Source organism: Triturus cristatus, chromosome 7, assembly GCF_964204655.1.
Source record: "Triturus cristatus chromosome 7, aTriCri1.1, whole genome shotgun sequence".
Classification (NCBI taxonomy): domain Eukaryota; kingdom Metazoa; phylum Chordata; class Amphibia; order Caudata; family Salamandridae; genus Triturus; species Triturus cristatus.
Genome location: NC_140590.1, coordinates 57,831,118 through 57,854,944, shown reverse-complemented (window position 1 = coordinate 57,854,944; position 23,827 = coordinate 57,831,118). Strand labels below are relative to the sequence as shown.

The 23,827-nt window shown below is 45.4% G+C and overlaps 1 protein-coding gene across 6 annotated transcripts in view; it reads right to left on the bottom strand.

The window, feature by feature from the left end:
* Positions 1 to 7,713: 7,713 nt before the first annotated feature.
* LOC146808799 (guanylate-binding protein 7-like) overlaps positions 7,714 to 23,827 on the bottom strand; it is a 343,610-nt gene continuing 327,496 nt past the window's right edge. For all 6 annotated transcript variants that reach the window (XM_085615617.1, XM_085615619.1, XM_085615616.1 and 3 more), the window contains 2 exons: positions 12,399 to 12,592; positions 7,714 to 10,797 (listed from right to left, as the gene is read on the bottom strand). In XM_085615617.1, the coding sequence (XP_085471743.1) occupies positions 10,675 to 10,797; positions 12,399 to 12,592 (317 nt within the window). In that variant the 3' untranslated portion in view covers positions 7,714 to 10,674. The remainder of the gene's footprint in view (positions 10,798 to 12,398; positions 12,593 to 23,827) is intronic.

The following is a 23,827-nucleotide window of genomic DNA, read 5'->3' as shown; positions in this document are numbered from 1 at the left end:
CTGGAAGCGAGTGATAGGGTTTGAACTTGGAGATCAGCAGTTGTATGCTGTTGATCCTCACTAAATTTGGCTGAGCTGTGGCCGCCAGAGTGTCTATAGTCGCACCTAGGTACTGTTGTACGTGTGCGGGCTGGAGATGGGACTTTGGGTAATTTAGTGAGAATCCCAGACTGTGAAGAAGGTGAATGGTGCGGGACATGTGGCTTGCACATTGCTGGGCTGACTTCGCTTGAACGAGCCAGTCGTCTAGGTAGGGGTAGACGTGTATATGCTGCCTCCGTAAATGTGCCGCCACCGTAGCTAGGCACTTCGTGAAAACCCTGGGCGCTGTTGTCACGCCGAAGGGAAGGACTTTGAACTGATAGTGCTGCCCCTGAACAGTGAACCTGAGGTATTTTTTGTGTGAGGGGTGGATGGGTATGTGAAAGTACGCATCCTTGAGGTCCAGTGAGGCTAGGAAGTCTCCCTGCTTGAGAAGCGGAAGGACTTGCTGTAGGGTGAGCATGTGAAAGTGCTCCGAAAGAATGTACTGGTTCAGGGGTCTCAGGTCTAATATCGGCCTGAGCGACCCGTCCTTCTTTGGAATTAAAAAGTAGAGGGAGTACACCCCTGTACCCTGCTCGTGGGTGGGGACGACCTCTATAGCGCCTTTTAGAAGCATACTTTGCACCTCTTGCTGTAAGAGCGTTAAGTGCTCTGAGGACATAGGACGGTTTCTTGGTGGTATTGTGGGTGGAGTGGAGGTTAACTCCAGACAGTAACCGTATTTTATAATATCTTTGACCCACCTGTCCGTGGTGATGGAGTTCCACGTGGACAGGAACCTTTGTAGTCTTCCCCCGACAGGTGTTATGTGGTCGGGAGGAAGGGAGAGGGCGTCACTGCTTGTTCTTGGGGGAGGACCTGGTGTTGCCGTAGCCACGTCCTCTGCCCTTTGTACTGGAGCCACGATATCCACCTCGGGAGTTTTTATCGTAGGTGGTCTGTGTATTGCCTTTGTTATACGTTTGTTGTGACCCCTGTCCTCTACCTGCCCCCTTGTTTCCGGGGCGACGAAAGGAGCCGCTCCGAAAGGACTGAGTTTGGAGGGCGCCCATGGACTTTGCAGTGTCCGTGTCCTTTTTTATCTTTTCGAGGGTGGTGTCAACCTCTGGGCCGAATAAATAGTCGGGGTTGACGGGCTGGTTCAGTATGTTATTTTGTACCTCAGGCTTGAATCCTGAGATTCGTAGCCAGGCATGTCGTCGCAGCATGACGCTTGTGTTTATGGCCCTGGCAGCAGTGTCTGCAGCATCTAGTGCACATTTGATGGAAGCATTTGTGAGTAGCTGCCCCTCTCTGACAAGAATTTCGGCACCTTCTTTGAACTGGTCAGGGAGATGTTGGAGTAGTTGCTCCAATGTGTCATAGTGCGCTCTATCGTAGCGAGCGAGGAGCGCTTGAGTGTTGGCTATGCGCCATATGTTGGCAGCCTGGGCGGCAACTCGCTTGCCGGAGGTCTCTAGCACCTTGGACTCTTTGTCCGGGGGAGGAGCGTCACCTGTCGTTTGCGAGTGTGCCCTCTTGCGAGCATTCGCTACGACGATGGAGTCGAGTGGTAATTGTCCTTTGATGTAAGTAGGATCCCCAGGTGCTGATCTGTATTTTTTATCAATCCTGGGGTTTATCACTCGTGCCCTGGTGGGTTCCTTGAAAATGTCCTTAGCTGGTTTGAGGACCCCCTTAAGCATTGGCAGAGTTTTTACATGTCTTTCTGAGGATGCAAAAGTGTCCATTAGAAAGTCATCCTCGATGGTATCTGAGTGAAGCTGTACCCCATGGTTATTCGCAGCACGTTCAATAAGAGCGTTGAACGCCGCAGTATCCTCCGTTGGAGATGTTTTTGCCCCATAGAGTTGTGGGTCCTGTGTATCGAGAGGTGCACTGGGGTCTGCAGGGTCGCCCCAAGTTTGATCAGGGTCCTGCTGGTCATCAGGGTCTGTGTCTACATGGTAGGGTGCTTGGTCATCCATGTAGTCCTCCAATGCATCCGTGTCGGAGCGCGTGGGGGAGAACCGGGGTGGATCCTGGTAGGAGGAATGGAACGGTTCATAAAGGAGAGGTTCCGATTCCACCGGCAGCTTCCTTTTTAGTGGGATCCTGAAAGGGTCCAATGGCGGTTCCGAAGTTATCCTTCGGTCGTGGAGAATCATCCTGCCAGTGTCGGCGTCGATGACCCGTGACGGAGACGTCTCGTCCGGTGGAACCGGAGTCTGGGTAACCCGTGTCCTGAGTTGGAACATCTTCGGGATTGTTGACGGAGGCAAGCCGAAGGTAATGTTGGCTGGCCCCGTAGAGGTTGCTGGAGCTCCGATCGGGCCGGAACCCGACGGGTCTTTGAGGGCCGCCTTGGTTTTGTTGCTTTGCGTCGCAGCAGGCCGCACTTGGGGCGTCTTTGAGGCTTTGGCACCAGTCAGGTTCGTAGAGCCGGGCGTGGATTTTTTCGGTGCCGGCGGGTCCTCGAGTCGAGGTGTGGCGATCACCGTCGACGTCCTCGATAGGTGAGGCATCTGCGTCGTCGAGGGAGCGACGCGAGGCGAAGCGGGCGGTATTGCCCTCGGTGTTGTTGGCGTCGGTAGCCGAGTAGGTTTCTCGGTGCCGATGGCCTTTTTCCGCTTGTCGACTCCGATGTCGCCCGATTCCAGTTCGGCACCGAAGTCCCTCTTGGTGCGGTCGGTGCCGACGCGTTGCGCTGGCGTCGAAGGCGTGGAAGGCCTCGATCCCAGTAGCGCTACTTTCAGTTTCGGTTTCGTATGAACCGGAGCAGCTTTCGGTTTCGGTTTTGTGGTAGGGAAACCAGCTGGCTTATGCAGCAATGGCTGCTGCTGAACGTCCGAGGCCGGGCCCGAGGGCGGGGCCGAAGAACTACGGGATGGGTCTCGGGTAAGGCCCGAAGGCGATCCCTCGACCGGAGCCAAAGGCTGTGGCGCTGGTGTTTCTTCGGTTTGAACAGGTAGGCCTTGTTCATCATTGGAGCTACTCTCTTCGGCCCCTAAGGCCTCCTCGTCGTCTCCTACCTCGGTGTCGTCTTCACCTCTGTGGAAGAGTGACTCATCGCCCTCGTCTGATCCGGGGTCGTGTTCGGAAACGGGACTGGAGGGTATGACTTCTAAGTCTTCGACGTCGGCCTCGTCGAAGATGTCTGTTGGGGCCGGTGCCGCGTGCCGCGCCTCGAGTCTCGCCGCTCTTCGGTTCCTTAGAGTCTTCTTGGAACGGAACCGGGCACAGGCCATGCATGTCGATTCGTCGTGGTCCGGCGAAAGGCATTTGTTGCACACCGGATGGACGTCTATGTGTGGGTACTTCGCATTGCATACCGGACACCTTTTGAATGGCGTCCTGGATTCCATCGTCGAAGTAGTCGATGGACAGGTAAATGCGAAAGAAGTCGGTGCTGAAAGTTAGAAAACTAACAAAATGCTATCGAAACCCGATCGATAAACAGTACCGACGCGAACTAAAGGCCTTTTGGCCTCGACCAAATATTTTCCTAACTTGAGCTAAGATAGCACATCCGAACCCAATGGCGGAAAAAAACAATCTGAGGATGGAGAGGATGCCCATGCGCACTGTAGTCCAGGGGAGGAGTCACCTATCCAAGGATACTTCGAAGACTCTTCCAGGACAACAACGTGCAAACATCCGGACCCAACACTAGGCGGCGATCTATGCACAGATATGAATTCAGCAGCCCACATGCCTCGAACATATTGGTACATAAGGGGCCATGCAGTGGTGACTCCACAGGCAGTGTCTACAGTTCAGGGGAGGTTGTCAGACTCCCTCGTGATCTCCCGCAGAGCTGCAGTGGCAGTGGTTTGGGGGTGGGGTGGGGTGAGGCAAAGCTAAGTTGCGGGATTGCCTTCTCTACCCCTCCATCCATGGCTATGGTAGTCACAGATGCCTCCACCTCAGGGTGGGGAGTTCACCTGGGAGATCTGGAGATCAGAGGGCTCTGGTCTTTGGAAGGTCAGGTTCTCCAAATCAACTTGTTGGAACTGCAGCCGATTTGATTGGCGCTCAAGGCTTTCCTCCCATCCATCCAAGGTTGGTCCATCCAGCGCTTGACAGGCAACATGAGAATAATGTGGTAAGTGAACAAGTAAAGGGATTAGGGTCTCACTTTCTTTGCCTGGAATCGTTGAGACTGTAGTAAATTAATTACACACAAAAGGGCAACCCTATATTCCCCTGTGTGCTACTATATTAGAAATCAGAAAGATGTAAAATTCATAAAATTGCACAGTCCTGAAGATGGTCTCACAGATGCACCACAACCAAGCCCAAATTGTCTATGCCAAAACCAACTTTCTTTCTTTTTAGTCGCTGTTAAATTTATGTTCTAAGTCTAGTCCTTCTGTGATATACAGACTCTTGTTATATATTTGGAAAGTGGGCTTTAACATGCATTGACAAATGGCATACTAACTTAGAAAGGTATTGCAGTGTTCACTGTCAATGTGTGTGGAGATTGATCTTTTGAACCCCTGTATTTAAGGTTTTTAATTTCAATAAAAATGTGATATAAAGACATACACCTGCATTCTGAAATGTATTTTCCTAACGAATTAGGTGTACAACTTTCACTTAAGTTAAGATGTATTGCTTAGACATCCCAAATGAATAATATATTTATAAGGTAAATGGTTTTTTTAACAAATTCTTTGTTGGCACAATTACGTACCTGAGACTGTGATAAATGCATATGGCACACTGACAATCACATAGCGGAGTTTCTGAATGTCAGAGCCAGCATCCTGAGTGAACATTATCTTGACGATCACAAATTACATCTTCTACCAACTGTAGTCCAGAGCATCTGCGCTCAGTGGGGTTTTCCTCAGGTGGACTTGTTCGACTCCTCAGAGCAGTTCTGTACCCTCCGGCGTCCATTGAAGGGAGCCTTGGGGGACGTGTTTCAGTTGAGGTTTAACATTCAGCTGCATTATGCATTTTTTCCCATATCCTTGATTCCTTGAGTTCTGGAAATAAAATTGGCCAAGACTGAGTCAATTTCATTCTCACTGCACTGGGTAGGCCAAGCAGAGTGTGGTATGCAAACCTTCGGCACTTCTCCCTACTTCCTCAGATCAAACTGACATTCAGACAGTATCTCCTCTCCCAGCTAGGGGGGAGAGAGGGATGGTATTGGACCACAATCTCCAAGGACTCTACCTACATACCTTTAAATTGAGTGGGGATATCAGAGTTCCTTTTCAGCTGCTACAGGAGGTGGTTGACATCATTCTTTTGGCACATCGCCCCTCTAGAAAATTGGCTTCGTTGCATGGTGCACGGACAGCAACATAGACCCCTTGAAGGACAATTTATCCCAGGTTCTGAAATTTGCCTTGCCCAAAGGGACTGTGCGATGGGTAACGTCAAAGGGTATTTTGCGGCCCTGTCATGGTTCCTCTGTCTGCCAGACCAACCTCCTATTTCCAAATCCTCAATTTTTTGATGGGGTTAAACAATCTGTATCCTACAACCCCCTTAATTTGGATGTAACCATTCTGATGGGTACTTTGAGCCCTTTTATAGTTGTCCTTTAAGGATGTTCACTATGAAAACAGTCTTTTTAGTTGCATTAACCTCTGCCAGATGGGTGAGCGAGTTGCAGGCTCTTAGTTTCCGTCCACCCTTTACAGATTTCTACCCTGACAAGTTGGTGTTAAGAACCAGGGCTGCTTTCCTGCCAAATTGAGTGACTCCCTTCCCTCTTTATCAGTCCATCACCCTTCCGACCTTCTATCCCCTCTACATCCACAAAGGAGGAGGATCAGTTGTATAGATTGGATCCAAGATGGGTCATCAATTATTACCTGGGTGGCACGAAGGACACACAACTCGATGATAGGCACTTTGTGGGATACTGTGGTGCCAAGAAAGGCAAAGCAGTGCAGAAAATGACCCTTTCATAGTGTATTATCCTCTGCATTAAGAGTTCCAATTGAAGAGGTATGTAAAGCAGCTACATGGGAGCCTCTTGATGCACCGCGGAGTCTAGGCAGTAGTGCTTTGAGAATGTGCAAAGACAGTCCTTATGCCAGATCACTCCAGCAGGAATTCCAAGTATACCCATCCATCAATCCTCAACCAAGAGGTAGGTATGACTAAGGAATCTATTCTACAGGTCATGAATCTGCAGGTAGAAGTATTCATCAGAAGAAAAAGTTACTTCCCTTTGGTAACTATCTTTCTGGTAGATTCTCTATCTACCCGCAAATTCCTCACTGAACCAGCGTTTGATGGATAGTTATAGGGAAAGCTTAATACGTATTTGGCAATGTACTAATCTATTGATGTAAGTCCATCCGCAGCCTCAAAGGCGGGGCATTATATTCCCAAGTTAGGCCCATGTAGTGCTGTAGCTTATTTCTTACATTGTCTTCACAAATAAAATGTTCAGCGGTGAGCTTTTGCACATATTTGCATGAACGACAATGTTGGATTAGTTTCTCTGAAACTAAACTTGTTTTCACATCTAGCTTCGCACAACATTGTCACAACGCCCTGATCATCATGTACAAGGTCTTATTTTGCACTATGTACAAATCTCATCACTATCTTCATCCACTGGGTGACAGGGATATTTACATATCCATAACATCGCTAATCGATACGCACATCACAAAGCTGCTTTCTATTATAAAAGATAAGCATCCCTATAGATTAGCAGAGGAGCCACTTCTGCAGACACCAGGGTCCTTGCATGCTGAGAAATCATCACGCAGTAGTATGACATCTCATGAGGACTATTGGGTTCATGACTAAGACTGGGTCCTTCACTCTATCCCATCTTTACACCTACACACAGTCTAGCTACACTCAGAGTAGGGTCCGCATCATAGGAGTACGCTCGATTACTGCCTTGTGTTATATGCCTGCATATATACATTGTTTTAGCACCATGGTAGAACTATATCTACTATTTACGTTGTTGGCGCTTGTAGTAAGGTTTATCTGCTTCTGTCTACTAATCATTGCAGTACACATATATATGCAAGAATAACGTTGGTTAAATAAATGTTATTGAAAACGTCCTACTATGTATTCTCTGTATATTTCTCTGAGAATAAGTGAGCACGAGTGACTGAGCGAAAGGTTCTGTACTGTTTACACAGACCCTGAGGGGTCAGGGATGTCATGTTCAGTGGTTGCCAGAAACCATTCGCTTCCTGGTAGGTTAGGGGGGCTTACAGTGGCACTGTGAGCTAGCTGGTCTAAGGCCAACATATCCTGCGGGGGTGTCCAGAAACAGTCTAGACACCAAGCCCTTAGTTTAAGTTGTCCAAACTACGAGCATGTCCTTCACATTGGTAGGAACTACACAACAGGGGGAATCAATGGCCACTGACATTGTTGGTCCAGTATGGCCACTGTACTGCTTTGGTGATGTAATATGAGGCTACTTCCAGCGTCAATGCAAAGCCAGCGCCCCTTATAGGCGACGTGAGTTTTCGGATCCAGACTGATGCCTGGGATTATTCTAAGGTAGGGAGTCTGCAGGTAAATAGAGTATCCACCAGAATGATCGTTACCACAGGTAAGTAACATTTTCTTCTATTTTCTAGCTTTATTGGAGTTACTGCTGATTTTCCGTATAGCCTACAACCGTCAGTTCCTGTTCAATAAACAGTTAAGATACCATTGCTTTGGTGACCACACTCTACATTTAGAGCTAATGCATTTATTATTTGAAGCAAAAACAAAAATTACATCTGCAGTGTACATCCATATGTAATGACCTTTATGTAAATCAGCTTCACACAAAGATAATGAGCAATTCACATTAATAGTACACACAGTAACCTTACTGAAAGCATGTGCTGGTATGTACATGAAGTAAGCTCTTCAAGTCATGTCGGTCACTGTGTCACCCAAGCAACCAGTTACCGTGTGCACCAATGATGAAACTGACGGGCACACCCGCCATTCCACTACGAATGCTCTGACTCTTAAGAAAAGCGGAGTGGCTTTCCGGCACTTGTAATACGGAATCACCCAGGCGATAGAGCAAGGTATTATAGGTAGCGGCTGCTGCCTATTACTAAAAAGAATTGGCTTCTGCTGAAAGTGATATCTTCCACCTCATCTTTCAGTATCCTATACAAAGCATTACAGCCCTGAGGAAGACCTTCTTTTGAACTGTTGTGATCCTTGCACACGAAGGTCGAAACGCGTCTGCTCACTTCCCCACTCCCCCCCCCCCCCCCCCAACTCTACACAATTTTTTTCTTTGCACGAGGTCAAGAGTTGACATAATTGATTGGAGAGTTTATGAAATGTTGAAGTGGACCTATTAATCGTGGTATAACTGTATCCAATTTGTACCAATGTTATCTCTGTTCTCTTCACCTTTGGACCGTTGTATTGTAAATAAATCGAGGAAAACATTATGTATGATTTTCCCGATTTATGATTTCTATTTGATTAATCAAGATTTAGGACCAAAAGATGTTAAGAACCTGTTCAAAGTAAACTGATCGGAAGTGTATCGCTCATGAATTTACAACATTCTATGTGTCACTCCAATCTTTGTGATAATGAAATGTTGTTTTTCTAAGAAAAACTTTCTTCTCAAAAAGAGCAAAAAAGTGGTTATGTGTACAAACAATTGAATTAAAAATATTGAATATTTTTGATAAAATTTCCATCTTGGCGGCAATCACCTTCTTTGCTTACAGACTCACAGTTGTAAACATTTTCTACATGTAATGTCGTTCTGTAATGAAACCTAAGCGTAGGTAACGCACTGTGCTTAGGCGTTAAGTGAATGTATTTGTATTTATGGTCTCAGGGGCATTCTTGTTTTGTGCTTGCTGTACCCAAACACATTACAGCATTAGTTTTATGTATAGTACGTGTCCTTAGAATGTATCTGTTGATGATTACAAATTGCAAATTTATGACTGCCACTGGTTGAATCAGATTCCTCCAGGTGGTATTTTTCCACTTAATTTCTATAACACTGTAATCTTTTTTTAGGACTTTAGTTTAGAGTTTTTCCTAATAGCAGAAGGAGGGGGTGGGTTCAAAGCGCCTGTTAAATTTGTTTCTGTGTCACACCACGAAGTGCATCACTGTAAACAACCACAAGGGTCAGTTTTGAGGAGAGAGGCAGGGAGACCCTTAGACTGACACCCTTTCTCTGCCTTCAGCCTCTCGCTTCCTTTCACTCTTTGGAACAATTGTAGGTATAAATCCTCTTTCCATTCCATTAACAGGTCTATCCTCCTCCTTTCTCTCCTCTTCTTTCCCATTTTCTATCCTTTGTGTTATGCATTTAATCCTTCTCTTTTTCTTTCTTCCCTGCAATTGTTTTAAGTGCTTTTTCTCTTACCACCCTCCCCTTCCCAGTTCCTTTACTCCTGAACTTTCAACCCTCTCTTGTGCCACCTCTTTAATTTATGCTTCTTAAACTTTATACCTTCTAGGCACTGCGAGACGTGGTTCTTCACATGTCTAGGTCAAATAGGGGCATGAGACGGCCTCAACAAATTCCCTTTATACCCCTGGATTCCTAAGAGCTTTAGGGGTATTTCTAGGGTCCTACGCTTGATTGTTCTAGACAGGGTTCTAAGTGCCTCTTCTGGATATTTTTCTATTTGTCCATGATAATTTTAAGATCACGGCAGATTACTTTGTCTCCCTCATCTGAAGAAACTAAGGCAAAGTTTACCACAGCTGCATCATCAGACAGAGTAAAGGAAAGAGAAAGGAAGCAGAAGCCTACGTTTGTCGCGTGGCGAGCTAAAAATCACATTGTTGTTGAGGAACGCACAATGGCAATTGGGTAGTATAACACCACAGCCTGAACTGCTTGTTGGCACTTCCGTACACACATTAGAGGCTGCACAGTGCTTAGGAGAAGGGGTGATTCAAGTTCTAAGTTCCTGTTGTGTCAACCTGCGTCTTGTGTTTGGGATGCGATTTGGGTGTTGGAAATAGTTGGGCTGGAGTTTAGCGAGGTAGGGTAGTCACACAGCCATAGGGTGGAATTAGTTCAAGTGCTTGCTCCCAAATGTGTGGGTTAAGCCACAGGGAGATACTAGGCCGTCCGAACTACAGTGGTTTCATAAATATAAATGGTACCAAAATTAAGAACATTGTCTTTCCTCACCAGTCAGACTACACCTCACTACAGGTAGATCTTCAGAGACTCACCCGGCCTTGATCTGATCTGCCAAAATAAGAAAAGCTGAAGGCAGAAAAAGAGAACTCCTAGTAAATGTGGTGCAATCGGCAGGTGAGGCGCAGCAGGATTAGCGGTGCCAGCGAGAGGTGCCCTTAATGCCGGTGATGCTTATAAAGGAAATGAGGCAGCATGCTCTCTGAAGGTGTGAGGAATGAGAGAAGATCAGGGTGCTCCTATATCTGTATCAATACACAGGTGAGCAGTACAAGGGGATATGCACCTGCTACAGGGTTCAAGAGAATACTGCTTTGATCCAGTGAAAGCTTCTTTGGAGAAGTAAGCAATTGGTACTGGAGGTACAGGAGGCAGCGTGGCTTCCACTCCTCTTTCTGTGGCCATCTGTCTGAATGTCCTCCACCCCCAGGTAGATCCTTGTCTCCAGCTGTCGCTCAGTCTGTTTTGCGGTTTCACCATGTCCTGCCTGGACTCCAGACTTCTCAGCTTATGACACATTTAGGCTTCTTTTGTGGCTTTGGGATCTGCTGCTGGACCCTCTGAATTTCAGCTGCCAGGCGGGCGGATTCCTTGTTGAAGCCTTCCTGGAGGAGTCGCTGTTGTTCCTGTAGAAACACAAGAGAAGACAAGAGGTCACATGTGTCCCAAAAGCGCAGTCGTGGCCAGTGGAGCAATTGGATGAATGCCTTAAGTTCAGGCCCTTGCACTACCCATGCTAGATACTGCAGTTTTCAAGCCCCGGCTGCAGTGTATGCTATTATTGCCCACAGCCTGGCATGCCATCCTGTGTGCCACAATACACTAAATATTGTGGAGATCACTCCTGGTTTCCTGTACTTACCCAGCACCAATACAAGCCGATATTATGGTACCCTGTATTTGTGTTCTAGACCTTGGCAGAATGTATACAGCATACAGTAGATTTAAGTCCTGGCATTATGGCCATTTCCTCAGCACATCCTGATCACTGGCACTGAACGTCGATTGTTTGTTTCTGACTCTCGTACTCCCAATATATAGATTCTAGAACCCACCGGCCATGAGCACAGACAGATCATCAACAAGGACCAAATAGAAAGGAGTGTCAGCTTCAGTGCTGCATCTTGTGGATGTTCAGGCCTGTAAAATCCCCTGCACCTGGAACAGTCTGACAACCCACAGCCTGTAGATGCCAAAGGCAAAGCTGCACCTCAATAACGTACAGCAATATTGGGTGAAAATATACACAGGGCATGTGCGAATCTTGGCGACAGCAGAATAGCACCGAATCATGGGTAGTGCTCCCAGAAGATGCGCGTAGGTCCATAGAGGAAGCGGTTTTACTATCCCTATTTTCTCAGTGCATGTCTCCCTTCTCTTCCATTGTCTGCATCCCCAATAGGCTGCAGGTTAGGTTGCGGCCATCCCCGACGGGGAACCCGCTAACACGGTTGAGGTTTACCAATAGCCTCAGTGATTTAGAATTGCAACAATATCTTGCTGATTGGTCTCACAGATATCTGATGTTGCATGTAAATTATGTTTCATTAGCACTAGAGGTGGGCGATAAATTCCGCTCTGCTGGGGTGTTTTGGATAAATTCCACTAACCACCGTCTGGCAGTTTTTTCTCATGCACTGCTCGCCAATAGTAAGTTTGTGAGGGTGTATTAGCGTGATTTTCCTGTGCCAGGATGGCACTCGGTAAGATTTTCTCAACTTGGGTGGGTGGGGACGGTTCGCAGTGAGAAAACTGCTGATTGCGTAGAAAATCTACTTGAGTAGCAGCAAAACCAACTCGCGAAGCGGCGCTCTATGTCGTGGCGCATGGTGCCGTCTGCACTGATTTTTAAGCACGGAGTTAACTCCCGGGGCTAAAAACCAGTTCATTATGCCAATTTCTGCCCATTGGAGGAGCTCCATGGGATCTCGCTGAGTTTTTATGTAACACCACCGAATTCCGTGGAGTGAAACTCCGCTAGTCCTGCTTACCTCTAATTAGCACCTGTGAGGTGAAGCCACCTTCATTTAAATGTTCAATAAAAAGAGTTTAAAAAGCCTCTCAGTGCCTGGGGTGACATTTTAAAATGCTTCAAAGTTAAGTATTTATTTTAGCAAAACTGTGCCCTCTGAGATAGAAAAAAGCATAGCTGGAACAAAGGTGGATCTAGGAGTGATACTATTGAGAGGACAGGATTAGCATAAATAGGACAGCAATAAAGAGGTACCTGGAGCTTCCGGGCGATCACTATCTCCTGCTCCTGAATTAACTTTCTTCGATCCTCATCTGTTTTCTGCTGCAGCTGCTGTGTGTGCTCTCTGTGGGCTCTCTCCTGATCTGCCAGCATCTGCTGTGACTGCTCGTACATCTCCTGCCTCACGCGAGCCTCTCGCGCCAAGGCCTCTGCCCTCGCCCGCTCTTCTGTGATGATAAAAGGGGACATAAGAAAAGATGAGTAACAGAGGGCGCAGAGTACCCATCCACATACACTTGTACCAGGAAACAACCTTGACAACATTGAGAGTCTCTCTCTTTCGCATGCTCTCGCTTCAAGTAAGGCTACTGACTATCCGGACACAACCACATGAAGGAGCAACTATCCCCAGCACACAGAGGTTTGATTTAACCAGTGCAGTGCACACTGAGAAAGGGGAAACATACAAAACAAGATATCATCAATTCCCACAGATGCAGAATCTAATTAGGCAATGTCAGTCCCAAAATGAAGCTAAAAATGAAGTTGTCAACACCCAAGGAAATAATCCTATCAGGTCATACGCCGACTCCAGAACACGAAACAGCACAACATAGAGAGTAGTGAATACCTCTACCAACACAAACGCACATTTGAGAACAACAAACCAAACTGTTTAGGGCCTAAACATCCCAAAATTATTAGATTAAGGAACACCAATCCCAAAACACAGACTACAGAAACACCCTCCCATGCAATAAATACTAGGGAACAATCCCCCAACACACAAAATAGGTAACACAGTTTTCTGCATAGAAAGTGCAACAATCATATAAATACAAAACCATCAGGACAGTAATCACAACCTCAACAAATAGTAGACAGTAGATCTTGGCGGACAGGATATTCAATCACAACGGTGGGCGATATCTCCTCCGCCGAAATATAAATTCAATAGAATATGATGGGATTAATATTTCGGCAGACGGGACATCCGTCACTGTTGTGAAGGAGTAAACCATACTCCAAGTTCTAAATCAGGCTCTAAGTGTTCAAGATAACCTGAGATAACAAACAACCCCACATACTGAATCTAGAGAGTAACCATGCCAACACACTGAGACACACAGAAGAGGGATAAATCAACATACTGCAAAGAACAACAGACTGGGAAAAAACCACCCCAACACAAAATTAAAACAGATAATAATCACAGCAAAAAAATACACAAACATTTGTCATTTTGTGTTTAGTTTAGAAATGTCTGCATATATAGTCCATGATTCAAGGGGCTAACCTTCAGTTGTCTCTCCGCAAGTTAAAGCCTTAGCCTTACTCACAAGAAAACTTTCAACAACAATCCATCTGAAGTCTTTACTAATTATATTTATATCTATATATATGTGTGTATATATATATATACAAATTCACTTAAAAAACCATAGGTTTCACACATGTTATAGTTAGGTGGACATTTCACTCGTAAAAAAACAATGAAATTCCCCCGTTATAGTTAGTTGAGATAACTATATCTCGCGCGCCCGCAATCCTCTGCTCATGACGTCACATATTACATCACTCATGACATGGTCAGTGGCATCACTCATGACATCACTGATGACATCATCCTTGTGATAGAGTGTCACTTTGCTTTGAATTTCTTCGTGTGTGCTTTCCTTTGTGACGTTATGGCGTACCTGGTTGTTACCATATATATATATATATATATATATTGATATATATATTATTTTTTTTACCTACTGGGCGTCGCCGTTATAGTTAGTTAGCACCTAATTTCCATAGACAAAGCGTTTTTTGTTTTGCAAATAACTTTAGCGCCGTTCATGAAATTTTCAAAAGTAGTTTGCTTCTCACTTCATCTGCTGGTGGGAACGTTTTGGGGTGATTTGTCAAGTGGGGCAGAGAAAAAGGGGGGTCACAAAACGCATTTTCCCCATGCAATTTCTCATACGGATTTTGAACACTACTACAGCCTGAACCGCTGAACGGAATTAAACCAAATTTAGAAATTTAGCACTTGGTCCAGAAAGAGCCCTTTTTGTAATTTGGTGTATATCTGTTCAGTAGTTTTGGAGTTATTTAAGAAAAAGAATGATGTATATCTAGGGGCAAAGATGCTCCGCGGAACCGACAGTTAAAAAAAAGCCAGAAGGGGGCAAGGTAAGAATACCCTGACCCCTCTAGGGCTAGTGGTGGGCTCCCACAGGGAATCTGCAGGGGCCCAAATTTTTTTTTTTTTTTTTACTTTTTACCACAAACTTGTGCGTGTGTTTTTTTTTTTTTTAATGTCCCCGGGTGGGCCAGGTCTCGTGGGGGGGAAAAACTGGCAGTGATATTGACAGAGGGGAGCGTGCCTGGCCCCCTTCCTCAGGCTGGTTTCAACCCCTTGGGCCCCATCTTCCAGGGGCCCGGATGATATTCTTAAGGGGATGAGGGCATGTGACCCCCCTTCCCGGGCAGATTACAGCCCCGGGTACACCGCTCCCTGGGGCCCAGCTTCTCTAAAAAACTAGGTGGGGGACCCCATTCCCTGGGGCCCAGTCGAAGTCAAAGTGGAGGAGCTCCCCGGGTCGATTCCGGTCCCAGAACCCATCCCCAGCGGCTAGGCCACATTTTTAAATGACCCTCTCTGAAGGATCACCCCAAATTTTTTTGCCTTCCTACTCCTTTTTCTGACCCAGTTTTTATTGCCTTTAGAACTCTGAGCCCTTTACCACTGCTAACAAGTGCTAAAGTGCATGTGCTCTCTCCTCTAAACTTGGTAACATTGACTCATCCCCAGTTGGCATATTTAATTTACTAATAAGTCCCAGGTAAAGTGCACTACATGTTTCCCAGGCCTGTTAATTACATGCTACCAGTGGGCCTGCAGCATTGATTGTCCCACCCACTTAATTAGCCCCTTAACCATATCGCATCCTTGCCAGTGCAGAGCCTGTGTGTACAGTTTTAAACTGCCATGTAGACCTAGCAAGTTAAACCTCTTGCTAGGCCTTTTTAATGCATATAAATCACTCCTAAGATAGGCCCTGGAAAGGCTGAGGGAAGGGAGCACTGTTTTAAAAAGTAGTACATGTATGTTTAAGTTTTGCATGTCCTGGTAGTGAAAAAATCCTACATCTGTTTCTAATTACTGCAAGGCCTATTATCTCTCCCTTGGGATAACATTGAGATTACCTTATTTCATTTTATAGGTGTAATTCCCAATTGGGAAGAGAGAAGACCCCGAGTCTGATGTCTCTGGAATACAAATTTGAAAATCACAAATTATTGTGAAGTCAGATTTTAAATAGCAATTCTGAAAAATGCCACTTTTAGAAAGTTGGCAGTGAGGTAACCCATGTAATGGAGATTATGTCACAATTATCACTATATGCTCTGGGATGGTGGGGGAGTTCAGCCAGGCACAGCAATCCATATGAATGGGGATTCTGCTACCAGCTGTATCATATTATCTTGGGACAGACCAAAGTGACGGAAATGAAATGAAATGTATATTTGTAAAGAGCTCGATTTCCCAGACGTGTCTTGGTGCTACTGCTATATGAAGGCATGTCAAAGAATCACGCTAGTTCAAAGGAAGAGCCATGTTTTGTCGCTTTTCTGAAGGAAAGGAGATTTGAGCTTTCTTTCAGATCAAAAGGAAGAAAAAGTACATTAGTTTGGCCATGCTAGTTATGAAACTTCTGCCGCCCCAGAAAGCCAGTTTAAACTTGGGAACGACTATGTACTTGGCTGTAGAGGATCGAAGCGCTCCAGGGGGAGTATACCAAGTAAAAATCCGCTTGAGGTATTCAGGGGCCCAAATCATGCGGGGCTTTGAAGGCAATACAGATAAACCTACCATGTGAATTGGGCATTAATCAGCCATGTTATGTGATCTCTGTAGTCAATCCTGAAGCAGCAGAGGACGAACCCTATAACATGCTCTGATGTGTCATAAGTGGCTTGGATCAGTATACTTTTGATGACTCCTAGGCATGCACAGATCAACCCATCCAAGCAATTGTGTAGATATTCCAGCAGGTGTAATACGGCAAATTACACTTTATTCCAGATTTGGTGTTACAACAATGGCAAACATTTGCTTTTGGCTTACTTTGGTACGTCCACCCAGGTGTGGGACCAGTTGACTCATAGTAATGGGCAGTGAGCATTCTTCGTATGTGTGATAAGAGTTTGTCTAAGAGTGCCCGATGACCCTTCCAAGGTTGATTCTGAGGAAGCAGTGCAGCCAGAGCAAGTGTGTTCTGTGGGTGCCTCTAAAGGTCCCGATAGTTCCAGCAGCATTGCAGAACACACGTCATTCCAGCTGCACAGGTTTATTCCGAGCACAGGCCCTATGGGAATATATGTTACCCCAGTTCAGGTTTAAGTAAGTTAAAAGGTGTAATAAAGGAAATACATCAATGTATCCAGGGCAGTGGCACTGTTGATATAGATGTGAACTTTAAATGCAATTGTCATACAGGTGGCCTGCAAGCAGGTTAGTTGGTTAGTCTAGTAACCACATTTTACTGTATGGATAGTATACAACTGATCACTTTATGGCAGTGGCATTCTATTTACAAACATCTGTCCATCAATCCCAACTTCAGGTGTGCTGCAAGCAGTCAAATGGACTAGTGCTTTTCCTTCATGATGGTCGCCTGCATGTGTGGCCATCAATGAACATCTCAGACCGTAGAGCCCATCCTGAGACCAGTTCTCTGTCGGAGAGGCATCCCCTTTCTTTTTCCTCAGCTGCATTTCTCTAGTAGATGGCCTTGTCTCTGTAGCTATTGCACATCTCACCAAACCCAGTCTAAGCCAGTGCCAGGATGGAGAGCAGGGCTGCATGGCCTGGACATAAGGTGATCATGTGGACATCAAACACACCCAGGATTGGGGATCCTCAAAACATTCAAAAGCTACGGACTCCTCATTGGCCAAGCCTGGACGAGAACTAGTGGGCTCAACAGCCAGCACTTTATTCAACATTTCAACTCTGCAACTGAGGAGCCACCCATTTCTTCCAATTTGGCTCTCCATCTTAGTGTTATTATTGATTCCAAACTATCTTTTTAGTTGCATATCAATAAACTCTCAAGTAGCTCCTTGCTCACTATCGCAAAACCATTGTCTCAATGCTCATTCTGTCGATCTGGATTACAGCAATTCACTCTTCTTTGGTCTACCTCCTTCCTCCCTTGCAAAACTCCTGCACATTCAAAGTGATGCTGCAAGACTCAAGCTTGGACTTAAATGCAGATACAGGATCTCCCTGCATCTCAGGACATTAGCATGGCTGCACACCAATGAAACAAGCACCTTTAAAGCACCCTGCTTATGCCACAAACCTTTTCATGCATCTTTTCCAACATGCATGACTTCACATTTCACCAGATATATCCCACCATGGAACCTGCATTTAGGCTGAGCCAACTCGCTTCAACTTGCTTCAAATTTTTAGATTCAAGAAAGACAAAATCAGAGGCAAACGATTCCCGGGTCTTAACGCCAGAAATTGGAACCTGTTTTATGCTCTCTGCACCAATATGTGTCTCTGTATAGTCAGTGCAAAGCCACCCTTTTCTGAGTAATCACAGGCCTGAATAAAAACAAATGGAATAGGATGGCAGATGGCATGTTTTGGACAGCTGTTGTGTCACTACTGATTCAGACTGGGCTTATGACTGGGGACCATCAGTGGTGGGGGCTTACTCAGCTGTGAAAAAAAGAAAGACCAACCTGCTGAAGAACTGGAGTGCTCCTGCCAGGAGAAGGGGACGTGCCTCACAGACCACCAACCCAGCTGTTAGAACCATCTGTATGAAATGAGCCTTGGCAGCCTCACCAATCAGATGCCCAGACAAAGCACAACAAAATGTGGGGTCTCTATTACCTACAGATGTCGAGAGGTAAGCCTACGTCACCCTGGGGTGTCCGCATCTACCTAGCTTGACAATCTTGGGAAGTCCTATGAAACTCTAATCATGATTCCTGGCTTAACCCAGAACCTGTCCATTTTGGTCAAGTTGACCTGACGGTTGCATCACAAACCTTCAAATACTTGGGCATACAAATATACAGATCACCGCAGGATCTTCTAGAAAAGAACCTAATTAAAACAATTCGGTCACAACGGGACCAAGTCTCCTTCTGGACATCATTATCTCTCTCGGTCATGGGTAGAATAGCCATCTCCAAGAAGGTGTTACTCCCAAGATTATTATATTACTTTACTAACATACCGATTCTGATCCCTGACAGTGTCTTCCGAACTCTGGACACCCTTCTAATGGAGCTGATATGGGATAAAGGAGATAGGAGGGTGAGCCTGGCAAAATTACAACAGAAACCAGAAGAAGGGGGACTGGGGTCCTGACTTCTGCGCGTATTGCATGGCTAGTCAACTGCAATGGTTGTCCTATTGGCTGGCAGGACGCAATCTAAACGAAATTGGATACACAACACAAAAATTAGATCAAGGAACACTACACACACTACTAATGCCTGACTCCAAAATACCACCTGAAACTCCCTCTTTGCTCAAAACAGCCCTCCTATATTGGAGACGGACATTGCAATATACTGAATGTATTGTCCCATATTCACCTAATGTTCCACTACTTGAAATACCCACTGCAACCGGACTAATTACAAGATGAAGAATTTTACAATGGGCACAAGAGGGAGTAACAACGGTAGGAACATTGTTTATAGATGGCATTATAGCTGACCACGACAATTTCATCCACACTCGGGAAGTTCCCCAGACACTATTCATGTTACACGCTACTATAGTTCAGAAACACTGATCCCCGAACGGGAATGAACCCCCTACACGTGGACTGTGCATGAAGTTTACTTGATGGGAGAGGGACGTCACCTAGTCCGCTGGCTGTACAGAGGCACTAGAATGCATGTTGGGGCCCCTCTGGTGCCCCTACAGGAAAAATGGGTGAGGGATCTCGGTAGAGACATCACAGACAAAGAATGGGCGTATGCTCTAGTGTTCAACAAAAATGTGTCCCGGAATGCTAAGTCTAAGTATATTCTATATGTGATCCTACATAGGGCATACCTTACCCCACACCACCTCAACTGTACATACCCAAATGCACAAGTCTGCTGCCCTAGATGTAAGACGATGGATGCTGATATACCACACATGCTATGGGAATGCCCCCGTTTGAGTGGATTCTGGTCAATGATAGGAGGCATAATTCGGGACACGACAGGCACATCCGTCTGGGACACAGCAGATAGCTGCCTACAAGGGCTACACCCTCGCCCGAAAAGCCAGAGAATACAGTATGAATTTGCAGATATGGTTTTCCTTATAGCGAAACTTGCCATCACAATGAGGTCGAAATAAGCTTTTTCCCGTCCATTACACACCTGGCACACAGAGATGATCAGATGGGGAGGGGCGGAAAGTGCCATCAGTAGAAGAGGGGAATTACGTGCGATGTGCAAAATTCCCATTCCCATGGAGTGGGACCCGATGTTGGAAAAACTGAAGGCTGAGGATCTGGCGGAAATCTCTGGGCCCTAGTGAGTGTCACCTTCCCCCCGATAAGACACTGAGTCCAGGTAGTACCGTCCCTCTATACAACCCTCTCCAATAAGAAACTACTTAATACGTATATTAGCTAAGACAAGACAATTCAAAGAGAATATGTACAACCAGACCCTACAAACGACGAGCAAGGGAGTGAGCCAGTTGGGGGGTGTTATAATGGGGAGTTGAGGAAGGTTATTGTGTTCCAGGTTGGACTGCTTTATTACAGTCATCAAAAATATGTATAAGCACAAGATCTATAAACATGGAAATAATTGTACATGCAAGTGTTGCTCGATTATAACAAGTATAACGACAAATATGCATGATAAGGAACATATTACTAGAAGAATAACTGTGTATGATGTGATGACTTCTTAAATTTAACACAATGCCACAATAGTCTGTAGTGCTTACATGACGAAAATCAATAAAACTATGTTTTAAAAGAATCATGATCCCTGGCTTGGGGACCCACGTCACCATCTGGAGAAGGTTGCCATGGTACCAGGACTGTCGGATTCTTCATCCGAGCCTATAAAGATACAGATTTTTAAGTTGTGATCACAAGCCCTCTCACTGCCCAGTAGTCAAGTGACTAATGGACTCCCCTGCGCCTACAACCATGCCCCAACCACCAGAAAATCTTTACTGTGAGCTTTAGTTTCAAATGCACAGAACTCCTAAAACTTACCAAGAACCTCCTAATGTGAAATGGTGCCCTAGCCCGCTCTGGATTTCAGTGACTGCACCCACCCTACACCAGGCACTAGTGAAAAGACACCAGTCACACCACTTTGAACACCATCAGAGATTACTACATGAAATAAGTTTCTAAACTCACGGATCCACTATTAATTTCTTTTCGTGGTGAGTCTTAGTGCATCTTTAGATATTAAGAATTTGGGTTTTTGTGGTAGGTGCATCACGCTCATTTGAGGACCCAAATCCAAACTGTGCATATGGACACTAAGGTTACCATTATTAGTCTTGGCCTTCCATCTGCATCTCAAACAGACTTTCAGATGCTGTAGACCAAAAGGCACCTAAGAAAACACAAGTGCAGCCAAACCACCACCCACACTGGCCAAAGGCTCAATATTAAACTAAAAATGAAAATCTTAGGGTTAGGGAACCAGAAGGCCCTTGGAGTCGGTGTTCTGTCCTTGAAGGTGCAGGCACCCATGGATCCCGATGACAGCCCCATTTCAAGTGTGGAACATTCACCCATTGCTCACCCATATGTTTTGTAGCACAGACCCTTCACCAGCAGCGTGCCTCTCAGCGCTGTGATCTTTAGTGCTAAAGATTCTTGTAGCAGTTGATGCGTCCTAGTTGAGATACCTTCAACAGTGAGTCATGGCACACTTTTCGGTGTGTTCACTCCAGTTCATGACGCTGAAATTATTTTGGATGCTTTGTGGACAGTGACATTAAAAATACATCCTAGACCGTTGACTCAACAGAACGTAAAGGCCTTCATTTCTTCAAAGTTTCTGAGAATGATAAATCTTCAGAGCATGGGGATCTTCAAAGTCAGAACCACTTTACTTCTTCTCAGGAGTATTTCCTTTGTTTCTGAGTCTCACAAAAATCGAGTCCTTTAATTTCATTGCAAACTCATCAATCTCCGCAGGATCTCCTTGAGTTTGATTTCCAAACGACGATTAAATACAACGTGCAAACAGTATTTACCTCTCTGCGGTTCTGATCGGTTTTCATGAATTTGGTGAGGATATCTGGTCCACTGTACACGAGGTGGTGTCATCATTGCAAAGCAAACTCCAGTTGTGCTAGCTGGGTCATACCGTGGGCAGAACCAACAAGTCGTCATAGCATGACTGCAGAAATATAACCTGAGCCCAGAAATTGGTTACACTAGAACCTTTTCAAAATTCAGCTGCTTCTAGAATGACACTGTTGTGCCTCTTGCTCAAATAAGAAGAAATGTGTTTCCTGATATGACTGACTGCCGACAATGTACCACCCTAGTTGGTGAACTTGGAATTAACTGGGAACCCACAAATATTTAAGTACCAAGGTGTCTGCCCTTACCCTGCTGAAGAGGACGAACAAACTGGGAAACTGGGAGCGACATTACACTTGCTAAGATGCGGTCCAGATTTCTGGAACCCACTGCTCATATCGGTCACGGGCTAAAAAGCACTGTCCAAAATGATGATGTCAGCTTGCATTTCTTTGCTAATCTTCGGATATGTATTCCCAGACCTGCCACTCTGAAATCTGAGGTAGGCAAAGGCCACACTTAATAAGATGAAACTTCTCATGACGAAAGTGGCATTGACGGCACCAGATTTTCAACTCTACTATCTGCTGGTACAGCTTTAGCGGGCAGCACAATGGCTGAGAATCGTACACCTTCCAGAAACCTGAATGCCAGAGACGAAGATAACGTAAGGGACCTTGACTGGCTTTTTCTGAGGCATGGAACTGCCTACAAAAAACACCCAAGGACTGCTCAGCACAGTGGTGAGGTGCTGGAATAGACGCCTGTGGAATACAAATATGACCATGGTTGATGACCCCGCGATACCACTGGCTGGTCTTCCAAGCCAACTGGGTCACTGGAGGCCACTCAGCTGGAAGTCTGGACCAGGGTGGGCAGAGATAATTTTGGAGACTGCTACTCCTTCAGAGCAATAAACTCTTTAACTAATTTGATGGAACCCTGTCTCCAAGCTCGGCAACTTCTGATCTGTGGCGCTATAACAAATATATTGCATGACAAATGGGGAACCATGAACTCTGAAATCAGTAAAATCATGGCCCTTTAAGGAGAGGAGAGGCGTTCATAGACACTCAGCTGCAAATCTGAGGGATGAGGTACTTGCAGCATTTGAAGAACATGCACATACTGAGCAAGTTGTGGCTAGGTCCCCTGTTACTACAGCTACATTCTGTAAAGTAAACCACTGGCACAGTCCACCCCTTGCTTAAACTATTTTCAAGTATCCCCATACTACGATAGGATATAGGGTCAATCATAGGTTTGAGGCTGAAGGATACTCCGTCCCATATATGGCACTAGCTGAGAGCGTACTCCAGCTCTTCTCATACCCCAATGACCATCTAAGATCTGTCAGTAGCATGTTCTTTCCGGTAAACGTACAGTTCACCACAATTAATCTAGTTTTAAGGTTAAGATTTTATTGTAATACAATGAACATCCTGGAAATAAATGGGGAAGGATACTAAATAAAATGGAATGTTCGCAGCTGGTTTACTGCAAGCTAACCACGCTCAATATGCATTGCATATCAATGTAAAGCGCGTAAGTAACACAATAAACGTGTTAAAAATAATTGAATGGCACTGTTTTAAAAAATGAGGTGACACATTTTTAAATCCTCTACATCCAAACAAATCAAAGAGTGACAAGAAACAGTTGAATGGTAGCACGATGGTTGGTGGACTGCAGGTGACCACACAAGGTCTTCTGTCAGACTCATTATTAAAACCCCTTTTCAAACCCAACAGCTTCAGCTTTAGAGAAAAATGTACATCAACAGTGGGTAAAACATTCTCTTACCAAATGTGGCATTTCTAACTCTTTTACACTGCAACACAACCATCAAACCACATCTAAAGGCGACACAACCTTCACAATGATCAATAACCTTGGTGTACACCATCCCACGCACGTGCACAAGTACACGAGTAGCCACACATACACTAAGTCCAGGGACCAACAACCTAAGACGCACACATGAAAGAAACCATCTCAAAGCACGGCAACTACTGAAGAACCAGCACACAATTGATACCCTGTAACAACCATTCTAACATGAGACGAAGGTTCGGGAATACTGCTGCAAAGTCTACGGTTAGATAAATAGTCCCCTGGCATGCCAAAAGAAGCAAAACACATTAACTT